This window comes from Lissotriton helveticus, chromosome 7 (genome assembly GCF_964261635.1).
Source record: "Lissotriton helveticus chromosome 7, aLisHel1.1, whole genome shotgun sequence".
NCBI lineage: Eukaryota > Metazoa > Chordata > Amphibia > Caudata > Salamandridae > Lissotriton > Lissotriton helveticus.
Genome location: NC_136068.1, coordinates 716,623,320 through 716,638,045, shown reverse-complemented (window position 1 = coordinate 716,638,045; position 14,726 = coordinate 716,623,320). Strand labels below are relative to the sequence as shown.

Sequence of the window (14,726 nt, the reverse complement as noted above, 5' to 3'; positions counted from 1 at the left end):
GCACTGCAAGACAGTTGCAGTGGTGGCTCACGGACCGCGATTGGGTCAGTGGCAGATCCCTCTCCCTACCCCACCCGGAGCACGTGGTTGTGACGGACGCGCCCCTCCAGGGCTGGGGAGGCCACATGGGAGAGGCGGAGATCAGAGGCCTCTGGTCTCCGGCAGAGTCCCAAACTCCATATCAACCTTTTGGAGCTGCGGGCGATCCGACTAGCCCTGAAGGCATTACTCCCCTCTGTCCGGGGGAGTATAGTGCAGGTGTTCACGGACAACACCACCGCCATGTGGTACTGCAACAAACGGGGCGGGGTGGGGTCGTGGACCCTATGCCAGGAGGCTCTGCGCCTCTGGCAGTGGCTGGAACATCAGGGCGTGACCCTGGTGGTTCAACACCTGGCAGGTTCTCTGAATACCAGGGCGGACGAACTCAGCCGTCGGTGCATGATGGATCACGAATGGCGTCTGAACTCTGACGTGGCACAAGGTCTCTTTCATTAGTGGGGAGAGCCTTGGTTAGATCTATTCACCACAGAAGAGAACGCGCAATGTCATCAGTTCTGCGACTTGGAATTTCCAAGGCGGCACTCGCTCGGAGACGCTTTTCGTCGCGAGTGGAGTTGCGGTCTATTGTACTCCTTTCCGCCTATACCACTTCTGCCCAGAGTGCTTAAGAAGATCAGGCGCGACCGGGCCCAGGTTATCCTTGTAGCTCCAGACTGGGCACGAAGATACTGGTATCCCGAGCTACTCAGCATGTCAGTCGATCCCCCGATTCGTCTGCCTCTTCAGGAGGTCCTTCTGGGGCAGCAACAGGGGACGGTCCTCCACCCGAACCTGTCCAGTCTCCACCTACAAGCTTGGAGATTGAGCGGCGGCAGTTGAGGCCATTTGACTTGCCTCCTGAAGTCTGGAAGGTAATTCTGGCATCCAGGCGTCCCTCCACAAAGTCGGTATACGCCTGCAGGTGGAACAGATTTGTGGCATGGTGCACAGCAAAGGCTGTGGATCCACTCTCTGCACCCCTTTCTGAGGTTCTCCTCTTCCTTCTTTCTCTTGCCCAGCAGGGCTCTGCTCTGGGCACTATCAAGACGTACCTTTCTGCCCTTTCCGCCTTCTTAAGGCCACGGCGACTACCACTGCCCTGGGCCGGGGAGTGCCCTTGCAGGACATTTGCCAGGCAGCTACGTGGGCCTCGCTGCACACGTTTGCGAGACACTATTGCCTCGACAGCCAAGTCCGGAGGGATGGCTTCTTTGGCCGTTCCGTCCTCCAGGGCTTTCTGGTGTGATTATTGGTTCGCAGACCCACCACCGGGGTTGGTGTTGCTGGGGTATCTATTCTAAGGTAAGGAATCTGTCACTTACGTGTCTCTTTCAGATGCACAAGTTACTACTTGTGTAACGATATGTCTGTAAGAGACATTAGTTAGTGATAGATTCCTTACCCACCCATCCTCCCCGTTCTGCGAACCGATATCTAGGGTTAAGGTCATCCCCTTTTAGGGCCCTAGTTTCATGGCACCAGTGTTGGTTCTATCATGGCTCTGCGTATCTGGCGCGGAAAAGCTGTGTATCAGAACTGACGTCAGCGCGCATGGGCGGCGTCTAAGTACTCCGACAACGTCATTCCGGCGCTACGGACGCGGACGACGCCTGCCGGCGCGCAGGGGTATTGCTACGCAAAATTTTCCGGATCCAGTCGGACGCCTGGGGATATTCTAAGGTAAGGAATCTATCACTAACTAATGTCTCTTACAGATATATCGTTACACAAGTAGTAACTTGTGCTTCTTAAAAAGTATTCTCAATTATGTCCAAATGTCCAATATTTAGGAATAAGGTTCAGGTATTGCTGCTGATGTCCTGTTGGTGAAGGACAGAGTTCATGTGTTCCCAGTACAGGTGGCGTCCCGCGGTATGGATCTGAAAGATACACCTTAGTGATAGATTCCTTACCTTAGAATATCCCCAGGCGTCATACTGGATCCTGAAAGTTTTGCTTAGCAGTACCTCTGCGCGTCAGTAGGTGGCGTCCTGCGGCTCCTCGTCCGTCACTGGCATCGTAAGCACCGAGATGACGTCACAGAGAGTACTTAGGCACCACCCATGCTCGCTGACGTCAGTTCTTTCTTTTACTGCGCCAGTAAGCTCAGATCTGGATTGAGCACGTACCATAGTCACTTTTTGACTGCGATTTTGCCGGATGCCTGGCTTTAAGTCTTGTGGGGCCTGTCGCCGTAATATGTTGTTGGTGGACCCCCACGATGTTTGCCTCCACTGCCTGGAGAACGACCACGAATCTCGGGACTGTCGAGCCATGGCCCCCAAGGCCTTGCGGGAGCGGCGTAGGAAATTGCTGGAGGTCCAGCATTCATCACGCTGCCGCTCAAGGTCTAGGGGCCGTTCCCGGGACCGGAACCGTTGCTTCTCGGGCTCCAAGTCTTTGCCTTCGAATTCCGGTAAGCGACTCCATAAAAAGAAGTCGAAGAATCGTGTTCGCTCTCCGACGTCCCTGTGCCGTTCGTCCCTGCTCCGGCTCTGCTCCCGCGACCGGCCCCCTCTCTACGCCGGTGGTGGATAAAGACTGGGAAGGGTCAGAGGACCCTCTAGCCCAGCAATGTGACTCCGAGCAAGATTGAGTGGACGACTTGGAGGATGCGTGCAACCTCGATGTCTCCTCTGATCTGGGGTTCGGCTCTTCCCCCAGCTACGATGGAAGAAGGTGCCTCTTACACAATGGTACTCCGTTGGGCTGCTGAGGCCCTCAACCTTGACCTCCCCACAGTGGCCCTCAAGACCAACCTTATCACTGAGGTGCTCCAGATGGTGTCTACTTCGGAGCCGTTGCTTCCCTTCAATGACGCCCTTACAGAGGTCCTCTTGGGCACTTGGTCGAGGCCAGCCACTGGGGCCCCGGTGGATAAAAACTTTGCCAGGTGCCACCAACCGGCGCCCGGTGACCCCGCCATCTTGATCACTCACCCTACGCCTAAGAGCCTGGTCATTCAGGCCTCGGCGTCTCAGAGTGCCTTTCCCACGGCCCTGCTGGATAAGGACTCTAAAAGACTGGACCAGTTTGGGAAGCGGTTGTTCTCTTCGGCCAGCTTGAGGCTGCTGTCGGTGAACACCGCCTGCTTGTTGGGCCGCTACTCCCACACTGTGTGGGATGCCATTGCTCAGGTGTTGCCTCAGTGTCCTGAGGAGGTGCAGGATATCCTTTCTCAGGCGATTGCTGAGGGTAAGGATGCGGCTAAGTTCGCCATTCGGAGTGAGTTGGACACCGCTGACTAATTGGGCAGGACGGTTTCTACGAATGTGTTGTTGCGGCGCCACGCCTGGTTGCGTTCGACTGGGTTATCACCCGATGTCCAGAGCTCACTCATGGACATACCTTTTAATGGCACCCGCCTGTTTGGCGACAAGGCTGACGGTGCCCTGGAGGCTTTAAGGACTCGCGGGCTACGGCCAAGTCCTTAGGTCTTTCGACTAAGAACCTGGCCGCTCCTGGTTTTCGTTCCTTTCGTGGCCAAGGTAGAGGCACCCAGGCACGCTCATCCACCAAGCCTGTACTGAACCAGCCTCAGCGCGGCCGTGATCACGGTTTCCGCAGGGGCGGGACGGGGAACCAGCGTGCGGGTCTGTCCACCTGGCTGCTTCCACCTCCAAACCTTCCTAATCTGAACTTCAGGGAGCACCCGTCGCCTGTGGGTGGCAGGATTCGCCACCACCTCCCCCACTGGAGAGAAATTACATCGACAAGTGGGCGCTGAGGTTAATCTGCCAAGGTTACTCCCTTCCCTTTCAGTCCTCCCCTCCAGCCATGCCACCTCGGTGCCACTGCATGTCGGGGGTTAATTTTTGTTCTGCTCCAACAGGAAGTCACGGCCCTTCTGGCCAAGGGGGCCATCGAGTGCTTTCCCGGGCTAGAAGTAGGGAGTAGTTGTTATTTCAACTACTTTCTGGTCCCCAAGAAGGACAAGGGGGGCCTGCGCCCCATCTTGGACCTCCGGGTCGTCAGTCGCTTTCTCCGGAAGGAGAAGTTCAAGATGCTAACTCTGGCTCAGGTCCTGACTGCTATCGACCCTGAAGACTGGATGGTGGTGTTGGACTTGCAGGATGCTTATTTTCACATCCCCGTCCTGCCGACCCACCGGAGCTACCTGTGGTCACGGTAGGCCGGGAGCATTTTCAGTTTGCCATGCTCCCTTTTGGCCTTACCAGTGCCCCTCCGGTGTTCACGAAGGTGATGTCAGTGGTTGTGGCTCATCTGCGCAGGTCCGTGGTATCAGTCTTTCCCTACCTCGACGAGGTAGGGGAAGGTCTTCGGCGGAGGTCCGGCTCCATATCAACCTTTTGGAGCTGCGGGCGATCCATCTTGCACTGAAGGCATTCTTTTCCTCTGTCCGGGGAAGTGTAGTGCAGGTGTTCACGGACACCACCACCGCCATGTGGTATTGCAACAAACAGGGCGGGTTGGGGTCCTGGACCCTCTGTCAAGAGGCTCTGCGCCTCTGGACATGGCTGGAACATCAAGGCATTACCTTGGTGGTTCAACACCTGGCAGGTTCTCCGAACGCCAGGGCGGACGAACTCAGCTGCCGGTGCTTGATGGATCACCAATGGCCTCTGAACTCTGACGTGGCGCAAGGTCTCTTTCTGCAGTGGGGAGAGCCTTGGTTAGTTCTGTTCACCACCAAAGAGAACGCGCAATGTCATCAGTTCCGCGCGTTGGAATTCCCAAGGCGGCGCTAGCTCGGAGACACTTTTCGTCACGAGTGGAGCTGCGGTCTGTGGTACGCCTTTCCACCTATACCACTTCTGCCCAGAGTCCTGAAGAAGATCAGGCATGACCAGGCCCAAGTCATTCTGGTGGCTCTGGACTGGGCTCGAAGAGTATGGTATCCCAAGCTACTCAGTATGAGCATGGATTCCCCCAATCCTTCTGCCTCTTCGGGAGGATCTTCTGTCTCAGCAGCAGGGGACGGTCCTCCACTCGAACCTGTCCAGCCTCCACCTCCATGCGTGGAGATTGCGCTGCGACAGTTGATGGCTTTCAACCTTCCTCCCGAGCTCTGTAATGTCATTCTGTCAGCCAGGCATCCCTCCACTAAAACAGTATACACCTGCCGATGGAACAAATTTGTGGCATGGTGCACAGCAAAGGCTGTGGATCCCCTTTCTGCCCCTCTTTCTTTCGTTTCTCCTGTCTGGCCCAGCAGGGCTCTGCTCTGGGCACTATCAAGGGTTATTATTCTTTCTTGCCAAAGGTTGTCACGCCTTTCCAAATCGGGCAGACCATCTCTTTGCCCACTTTCTTTCTACCTCCACATCCTTCCAGGGAGGAGGAGCCGCTCCATCGTCTGGACCCAAAACGTGTGCTCGCATTCTATCTGCAGCGTACACAACAGTTCAGAGTGGATGATCAGCTCTTCGTTGGCTACGTGGGCGCTAAAAAAGGTCGGCTGTGCACAAGCGGGCCATCTCCCGGTGGGTCGTTCTGTGCATCAAAGCATGTTACTCCTTGGCTAAGAAGGAGCCTCCTGTGGGGCTGCTTGCCCATTCGATCAGGGCAACTGCAGTCACTACTGCCTTGGAACGTGGCGTTTCCTTGCAGGACATTTGTCAGGCAGCTTCTTGGGCCTCGCTGCACACGTTTACAAAACATTACTGCATTGACAATCAAGTCCTGAGAGACGGCTTCTTTGGCCGTTCTGTTCTCCGTGACTTCCTGGTGTAATCTTATTCGCAACCCACCACCGGAGTTGGTATTTCTGGGGTATCTATTCTAAGGTAAGGAATCAATCACTAACTTGTCTCTTTCAGATTCACAAGTTACTACTTGTGTAATGATATATCTGTAAGAGACATTAGGTAGTGATAGATTCCTTACCGCCCGCCTATCCTCCCCATTCTGCGAACTGATTACTAGGGTTAAGGTCACCCCCTATTAGGCCCCTAGTCTTATGCACCAATGGTCAGTATCTTGCATGGCTCTGCGTTCCCGGCGCGTAAAGTCGTGTACAGAACTGACGTACGTCCGCGCGCATAGGTGACGCCTAAGTAGTCTCCTTGACGTCATCTTGGCACTTACGACGCCAGTGACTGACGCGGAGCCGCAGGACGCCACCTACTGACGCGCAGGGGTACTGCTAAGCAAAACTTTCTGGATCCAGTCTGACACCTGGGGATATTCTAATGTAAGGAATCTATCACTAACTAATGTCTCTTACAGATATATCGTCGCACAAGTAGTAACTTGTGCTGTAGAGTAAAAGAGCCGTTCCCCCATTGTGGCATTGGCCACTGTTATGTAGAATTTGTACCTTGATGCTTGCAATGGCACCTCCACCAAGTACAGGCCTGCCCATCTAACCCACAGCTTTCCCAGCAGGCTCAGGAGACTTGAATGAATCATTTTGATGAGCCAGCAATCTGTGACTGGACACTAAGTATCAGGCCTCCAAAGATAGATGTTATTGTCCAGTCTTTGTACCTGAAATTCCACATCTGTCTGTTTTCCGCATCCCTGAAGCTTAAGTTAAAAATCTCTCTCGCGCTCTCTCTCTCCTCCCTCTCTCTCTCATATACTGAGAGTTCAGGCACTCCCAAAACTCTCTCAGGGGGAGTTTGGATAGCCAAACACCTCACAGGAAAAGGAAGGGTAAAATGGCGAGATGACAGAACACCGGAGCGCTTGCTGTGGCCATTTAGAGATGGCAAAACTCGGATTGAAGTTCTGGGGTATGTGGAACAACACTTATCTGTAAGGTGCAGAGGAGTGCACTAGAGTACTGGGAAAAATGGTTAAGTAAAGCTGAATAACATGAACACTCACTTGTAACGGATTATCCTGCCCAGTATGCAGGAAGCGTACCTGAATCCTCAGCAGGAGTAACGGTCATGAGAGCACTTATCGACCTGGATACCAGCAATGCTCCCAGGAATACTGGGGAATCTGAGACATTGAACAGCAGGTGGTCTCTTTGCTGGTCACGGTACAAGGCAAACACAAAGGGGATAAGGGAAGTGAGAGAACAAAACAGCTAAGGTGTGTAACACTGAATTTGTGAGCAAACGAAACAGGAAGCTAAAGGAACCACGAATCGTTGCCACATAGGTTAGCTAAGTCAGGGAAGCAGTTCAATACAATTCTTCCCTGACTAACCTGTAAGTACATTGTAACCTACAAGTGCCACCCCTTCGGTGGTAAGCAGTCTAGCATTCGTACTATCCAGGAACCAGTCTTCCAGAAGTTCCGCTCCCTTCCCTGTTGGAGTTTATTAATTCCAAAGTTGTTACAAAAGGCTAGATCTACCAACTCGCAGTACCCAAATCGAAACTCCCGACAAGGCACCAAGTCATTTAAGAGGCACAAGCCCATATTTCCCCTTCCCTTACTGCACTCCACTTACCGATCGAAAAATGCATCTTTTTCAAGCTGCTATGTATGGAACTTCTAACATTTTATGAGCATGGCCTTATTTAAATCTATAAACTATTTCAGCCTTATTGTCTGTTGACAACCCTCAAGTTTTCCTCTGACTCATGTTTAGGTCAAATCCTTATTGGGAATATTTTACTAGCTGACATGGTGAGCAACTTCTGCCATTGAACATAAAAAAAAAATTTAAAAAATTCTAATAGCACTCCATGAGCGTACATTCATTTTCCCACTTCTCCCAACATGTTCTTTTTATAACATTAAAATGTTCTTCTTTCAAAACCGTTTTCCTTTGATCTGCTGTCTGTGCGTTTACAGCTTCATATAGATTTGCCCTTTAAATTGCTTTACCATGCACTATCAGTTTGAGTCTAGGGCCTTTCCTATAATATTGCATGCATGTTTGTTTTCTTACTGTTGACATAATTGAAAAAAACGTGAACCCTGCTTTTCTTAAGCATCCCATGAGAGTGCATGTATCCACACCAACCCCACACTTGTTGCCTTGTATTTGATGAAACTTTGACTGGAGTGCACTGGGTTCCTGCTAACCAGGTCCCCAGTGCCAGTTTTATTTACCCAAAACAGGGTAACTGGTCAATTGATCCGCAGTTAACAGGCCTTTAGCACCTCTGTTAGACCCTAGTAAGTGGTATCCCTGGTACCTAGGAAATAGGTGCTACACAGAGTCCCTAAGTGCTGCAACATATCTTGTGCCACTCTAAGGGACGATTTTGGATTTTGGTGGAATTAGGTCTTTTGGGTTAGGGTTATTCCCACTTCCCACAGGAAGTGGTCATATAGAGGGTGTAGTCAACCTAAAGGTGGGTAGCCCATTGGCTACTACCTGACACTCCCTGTAACACCCCTAAATACAGTATTTAGATGGCACCCCTGATGCCCGGACCTCAGATTTGACGGACACAAAGGAGTGGAATAAAAAGATTGCTGACCTGAGGGGCAACAACTGACTTGGCCCAACCCTGCCAGCCTGCCTGCTGCACCCGACCTTCTTAAGTGTGGGGATGCCAAGCCCGACTGGAGCCGCAAAGTACCAATACCTGGGGTACCAGACCCCTTGCTGCAACCAAGACTTTTTGTGTCCAGCCTGGACACCAACACAAAAGAAGATCGACTTGTATGTTGAGGGACTACAGGGACAGTGAGACCCACATTGAGGGTGGCCTAGCTGTCCTGTTGCCCCTTTTCTCCAAAACCAAGACAGAGTGAGCCTCTGACCACTGCCTACCGACACCTCAAAGTCCCTCTGCACCCACACCCCACTGCCAGAGTCTGAGGAAGGTGATGGTTCCAACGGGGTCCTGAGACCCTCAAAGGCTGAGCCCACACTTGGGTTTGCCCAGACTGGACTCCCAGTTGCCGTCTGCAGCCTCTGTGTGCAGGCCCTCTCAACCGCAAGTGCCTCTGGCAGGAAGAACTTAACACCTAACAGCACCACTGCACCAGAGCCCCCAGCCCGAGAAGTGGACCAAAGAGGTACCCTCATGCCCAAGCATCTGAAGGACTGAGCCCCCTGTGGGTTCGCCCAGACTGGCCTCCCAGTCCGAGCTTGCTGCCTCTTTACAACCAGATCATTCCCCATTGAAGTGAACAGGACACCCAACGCTGAAACACACCTCTGCACCCGGGTGCCTCAGTGCCGCCCGAAGTGACCTGCTGGTGTGGCCTTGGACATTGCCCCATACTCTCCTTGAGTGAAGGAGAAGGGCCCTGTAAGTCTCTGATAAGTGCCCAAATACAGTATGTTTTACCCGCATAGGATAGCATTACCGCTCCAGAAATTGCACTGGGTGACCTTTTGAAACCTGTAAAAATGAATATCTCAAAGTACTTACCCAATTCCGATGATCTTGGTATCTAAATTTATATACAAATCTGTGTTTTAAAAAAAATAAGTTTGTTTGATTTCTTTGAATGTCTCTCACTTACTGTCTTTGTGTGTGCAGTAAATGCTTAGCACTACCCTCTGATCAGCATTACTGTTCAGACACACTACCACAAAAGACCAGAATAAAGAAAACTATTGCATTTTTAAAAGTTTTTTTAAGTGTTCATAAGTTCTTGAACAGTATAACTCCTGTTATTAAATAAAATGCTTTACATATACATGCATAATCTTTGCAAACGTTTATATTAACAAAAATGGAGACTGGTGTGTTTTCAAATATGTGTAAGGCATTAAGAATGCATCTGTGTATTGCAAGTGGAGTCATGATTGCAAGTCTTGAATGGGTTTTGTAAGGTCTGTGTGGGAAGAGCGTCTTTCAAGCACATGAAGAGTCAGGAGTGTTATCGGTGTATTTGCCAGGTGTGTATCATGATGTTGTGTACATGTATTTAGAAGTATGTATCGCATGGAGTAGGTGTATTAGCTGTATCGGTTACAGTGTATATTGAATCAGGAGTATGTGTTCTCAATGTTTGTGTCAGGAGCATGTCTTTGAAGAGTGTGTACAGTCTGAAAATGGGATCATGAGTGTGTTTTTACTGCTTTGGACGGGTTGTGTCTTACACGGAGTGTTTGCATAGAGTGACTTTGGGCGTTTGTATCAGTCATGTGGTTCAAGCGTGTACGTCGGTCTGAGTGCCTATGGATTCCATATTTTAGTGTCTGTCAAACATTTATAAGGAGGCACAAGTGTGATCAAAATGTGTAAGGTGTCTGGCATGCATGTATGTATAAAGAAAGGAAGCCAAATAGACAATATTCTATTTGATAGTGTATATTCTATTTGATGTTGAAACATTAGAAGGAGTGGGCACACTAAAGTTACAAGCAACAATGGGGCAACGGTATAATGGAGATGCAAGAGATGACTTCATGAGGAAAATGTATGTAATAAAGATTATTACAAAAACACAAATAATTCCAGTAATAGTCAACAAGGTATTAAATACTGGCATATTTTAATTGGCATCTTTGATGCATACAATTTTCTTCATGCATGTTGTTTTTTATTTGATATAAAGAAACATTTGAAATACTGCAGATTTTCTGGGGCATGACATGAAGAATAAACTTTGGGTGATGGTCTTGGGAGCAGTTTACGAAGCATGTGAGAGTATTGTGTATTATATGAACATTTAGCCTGGAAAATATTACCTTGGTTGACTTGGCTTAGGTGTGGCCAGTTGCTCTACAGTTAAACATTTAACACCAGATGTGAGCTTGGCATGAGTGTATGTGGTTGAGAATTGGTTATCTGTGAGAGCTCGTGTTGAATGCTGGCAGTGATATCTTACCATTCCACATTCAATAAAATGATAGTTATTGAGATGGGCGGCAATGTGTGCAGTTCCCCCATCTCTAAACATTGTACATAATGCAGTGTGTATGGATCAGTTGATTTCATTTTAATAAAAAGGATGAATCATTGATTGACTTATGCGATACGTCATGTAAGTTCCCAGTGTGAAACATTTACAACACTTGCCAGTTTCCTTGAAGCATGTATTTTAAGAAACTGTTAATTATTTGAACCAGTTTAATGAAGGACGATCCAGCACAGATTGCATTACAGAAATTAAAAGTGGATTTGCTATAAAACTGTTTACCTTTTTCCCATTTAGATCCAAAAAATTAGTCCAAGAATCGGACCAGCATCTAAAAGACATTGAGAAAGTTTTACAGAACGACAAGCGCTATTTGGTGCTCGACTGTGTGCCTGAGGAAAGGCGCAAACTAATTGTGTCATACGTGGACGATCTAGATCGCCGGGGGCCACCGCCGCCTCCCACAGCATCTGAACCCACCAGGCGGTCGACAAAATAATCCTGAAAGACGCTGTGGATGGAAATGTGGAAAAATGCTTGCATGAGCCACCTGTCAGTTTTTTTTTACATGTGCATTATAACAAACGTACGGTCAATGAAAACCCCCTTGATCGGAGGAGCAGAGGAAAAAGCAGCATTTCTGAAGAGAGAATGGCCTTTGTACAAAAAAATGAACTCATACAATATTTATGCTTTCTTTGTGTAGCATGGATTGTCACAAACATGGAATCTTTAATTCTATTCTGACTTGTGACCTTTAAAAGAAATAACCTGTAGTATTTGTTTGAATTTTTCTCCCTTTTTTAATTTTTATGGAAGAAACGGCCATAATGACCCTGAACATTAATGATACTGGTGAGTCAGCAAACGGTTGTGGAATTTTTCTTTGCGGTTGAACAATCTGAAAAAAAGCTCAACCAGTTTCAACTGAAGGAAGTGGTAAACAATGATATTTTATTTGAGCTACGTTTTCAAATGGTAGACCATGAAATTCCTGCAAAGGGTCATTTTTCCCCTTCTGTTTGAATGAAAATATTTCACAGCTGGTCTGCCTGATGTTCTCTGAAAGATGCCGCAATACCGTGATGTTTACGCACCTGTGTTAACCCTGTACTATTGGAAACAGTAAAATTAATAGTGCCTGTTTTAATTTTCAAAACAGTCAAAGATGATTTTCTTTCAGTGCCATTTTCAGTTGGTACCCAAGTCTGCTTTTAATGTCCTCTCCGCCGTGTCGATAAAGTTGGTTGCTTTGTTCTTAAGAAGGTTTGTCTGCAATGCTCTTGCTCAGCTATGTGCTGTGAAGATTACCCAATGATGAATAGGCCCAGGACGACTGTAAAAATATATTTTTATTTTCAATGAAGACGTCTTCATCCATTTCTAGAATACACAGGCTAAATCTTGTCAACTGTATACTCCTGTTTGAATGTTGAACTTGTGTTTCTAGAGTTTAATCTTGAAACGTTGGAATTGTTCAGTTTCTGTATTTGAACAACAATAAACCAACATTTTTTTATACACAGCTTGGAAAATTTTATACCAGTGTTCTTCATGCACACTTGAATCTGACTTGCAGTAACACCTGATGAAGAAACGTCGTTGTTTCAGTAGTCTGTTTCCTGTGTAGCTCTCAAATATGGGACCGTTTTGTTTAACAGGAGAGGAGGAATTTTGCTTTTAAATATGGTAGTTAATGTGCTTCTATTGCCATGACATTCAGGGAACAGTTAGTTTTATGGTTGATATGCCTACATCTTCTATGTTAATCCAGTGGATTTGGCTTTGAATATAGTGGTCAGATTTGGTATCCACATTTCTTTCATTTTCTTGACAGAATAGAAGCTTTTACAGCTTTCCTAATTAACTTATCTTTTATTTTGTTAAATCCGATTGATGGTTGGGTCATCCTTAGGCTGGGGTTTTAGTAGATAACTCTTAAGTCCCTCCTCTATGCTTTTGACACCGCAAATTGCTGCAGTCTTAAAAAAAAATCCTTAAGAAAGGTCACTTTGCCCATACACGTTTCATTCTGAATTTCCGTATTGTAATGAGGGCAGGAACAGAAATTTCCTGTCATTGTTGGCACATCTCTATGTTCAGAATTATCCCTTTTTGTCATTCACTGACTTGGTAATGATTGGGGTGAAATTAGGATGGTTTGCGCTGCAGCAAGGTCCCAACAACTTCAACTTCTTGTACCATCCACGTAAATTCGCAACTCAAGCTAAGCTAGAGTCTGTAAAGAGCAATAAATAAAACTACAATTATTTTCAACAGATGGTAGTCGATAGTGAACTTCGGTTTTCCTTTCCTCATTAATGGGCACAGCTTAAGCGCAAGTAAAATTAGTTGGGCGCTTGAGTATTTATTTTGATTTAAAGTAATCGTTTTGTCTTCAGGTGTGAAAGTAAAGACAAAAGTGCCCCAATGACATGTAGGTGCATAAGGAAAAAACGCTATGCCATGACCAGGTTCATTAAGACCTTGGTTTGCTCTAATTAAATGCATAAATAGATTTACTTACTATTGTGCTATTGATACAGGCTTCTCCCTAAAAGTTGTGAAGTAGTCAGTTAGTCCAGGATTATTAAGCCAACTTTTGGTGCTAAACCTCTACTCTCGTATGTCTTGACCAAAATATTTTGATGGATTCTTCTTAACCACAACATAGCCTTTTAGATAGTTTGGTTTAGCCATATTAATATTGGATATGGATTTTAAATAGCTATCATCCACAGATTGTAGATCTCAAAAATTAGATTTGACAAACACCAAAGGTGGCCTAGCCAGTTCTGAAGGAAGAATCCTGGCACTTAGGACTTGTCCTGCATTTCCTGCTATGCATACTTGGTTCTTGGATTAACATATTCCGTCTGCACGTCCTATAGATCAGAGCTCTCTGAAATGCCTTTTGGTATCCTTCAACTCAATACAAGTTCACACATTTAGCATTACTTGTGACAGGCACCAGGCAAGGCTTCCTCTATAAAGCATGTTAACCCAATTACTTTGGGGATTGTAGACATGTATTATTGATCGAGATGTTGCTGGTATGGATACTTCACATCAATAAGTAGTCCAAATTCTTTTGTAGAAGAACATGGTAATACTCGGTTTGCCTGCCGGACCAGCCTAACATTATTTGCAGCATCTTTTAGTTATTGTAAATGTCGTCAGCACCTCTAGATGTTCAATGGTTTTGCCAGTGCGTGTGGAGTTTGAGAATGTACAAAGTGTGCTTCACCGATTGGTTACCTCATGAAATGTGGTTTTGTGGCAGACATTGCAAGAATTATATGATTGCTTAATTTCTATACTTTAATCTTTGCCTCCTTGGCAATTGAACAGTTTGTATGAACGACACTTGCATCTCTTGAAATATGTACTAGTTCGCTTTTTAACGATTGTACATTTGAAGTCTATTAAACTGCTAAATTTATTTTCAAATGTTTGAATGAAAAGAGTGGTTTATGTTCATCACAATGTACTTAAGTCGTCAAGCACCTTCCTCCCTATAACGTTCATTTTTGTAAATCTTAATTATAGGGCCGCCAAGTCAGGCTTTAAATAAATGTGCATCTTTGTGTTTATAGTGTGACCGCACCAGTAGTTATGGTTGCAACCCACTTTGATTTATTAGCACCCAAACTTTCACAACAGCTTACCACTGCTTTAAATTATTTTGCCAGATTTAATAAGATTTAGTTACAATAGAATGAGTGGGGGAATACTATGAGTTATAGGTAGGGCTTCTGAAATTGTGATGCAACTGTGTTTCGTATCTATTTCTGAGTGTGTAACACTTGCACCATAATCTACCATCTTCTAGCTCGTAGGTGTCCAAAAAATGTTTTTTTTTATCAAAGATGAATGAAAATATGCCCCTAAAGTCTGCATTTAGTACAGGACAGTGCATGGCTCTTCTCAAACGTTATCTGGTTAAATTTCAGCTTTTAATTGCCATATTCAGACATTAAAGAAGTAAGACT

General features: G+C 46.8%; 1 protein-coding gene across 1 annotated transcript in view; it reads left to right on the top strand.

Moving 5' to 3' along the window:
• The window catches only part of TCERG1 (transcription elongation regulator 1), an 800,085-nt gene extending 787,826 nt beyond the window's left edge, over positions 1–12,259 (top strand). Inside the window, exon 21 of the mRNA XM_078653039.1 lies at positions 11,032–12,259. Within this exon, the coding sequence (XP_078509165.1) occupies positions 11,032–11,233 (202 nt within the window). The 3' untranslated portion in view covers positions 11,234–12,259. The remainder of the gene's footprint in view (positions 1–11,031) is intronic.
• Positions 12,260–14,726: the final 2,467 nt, after the last annotated feature.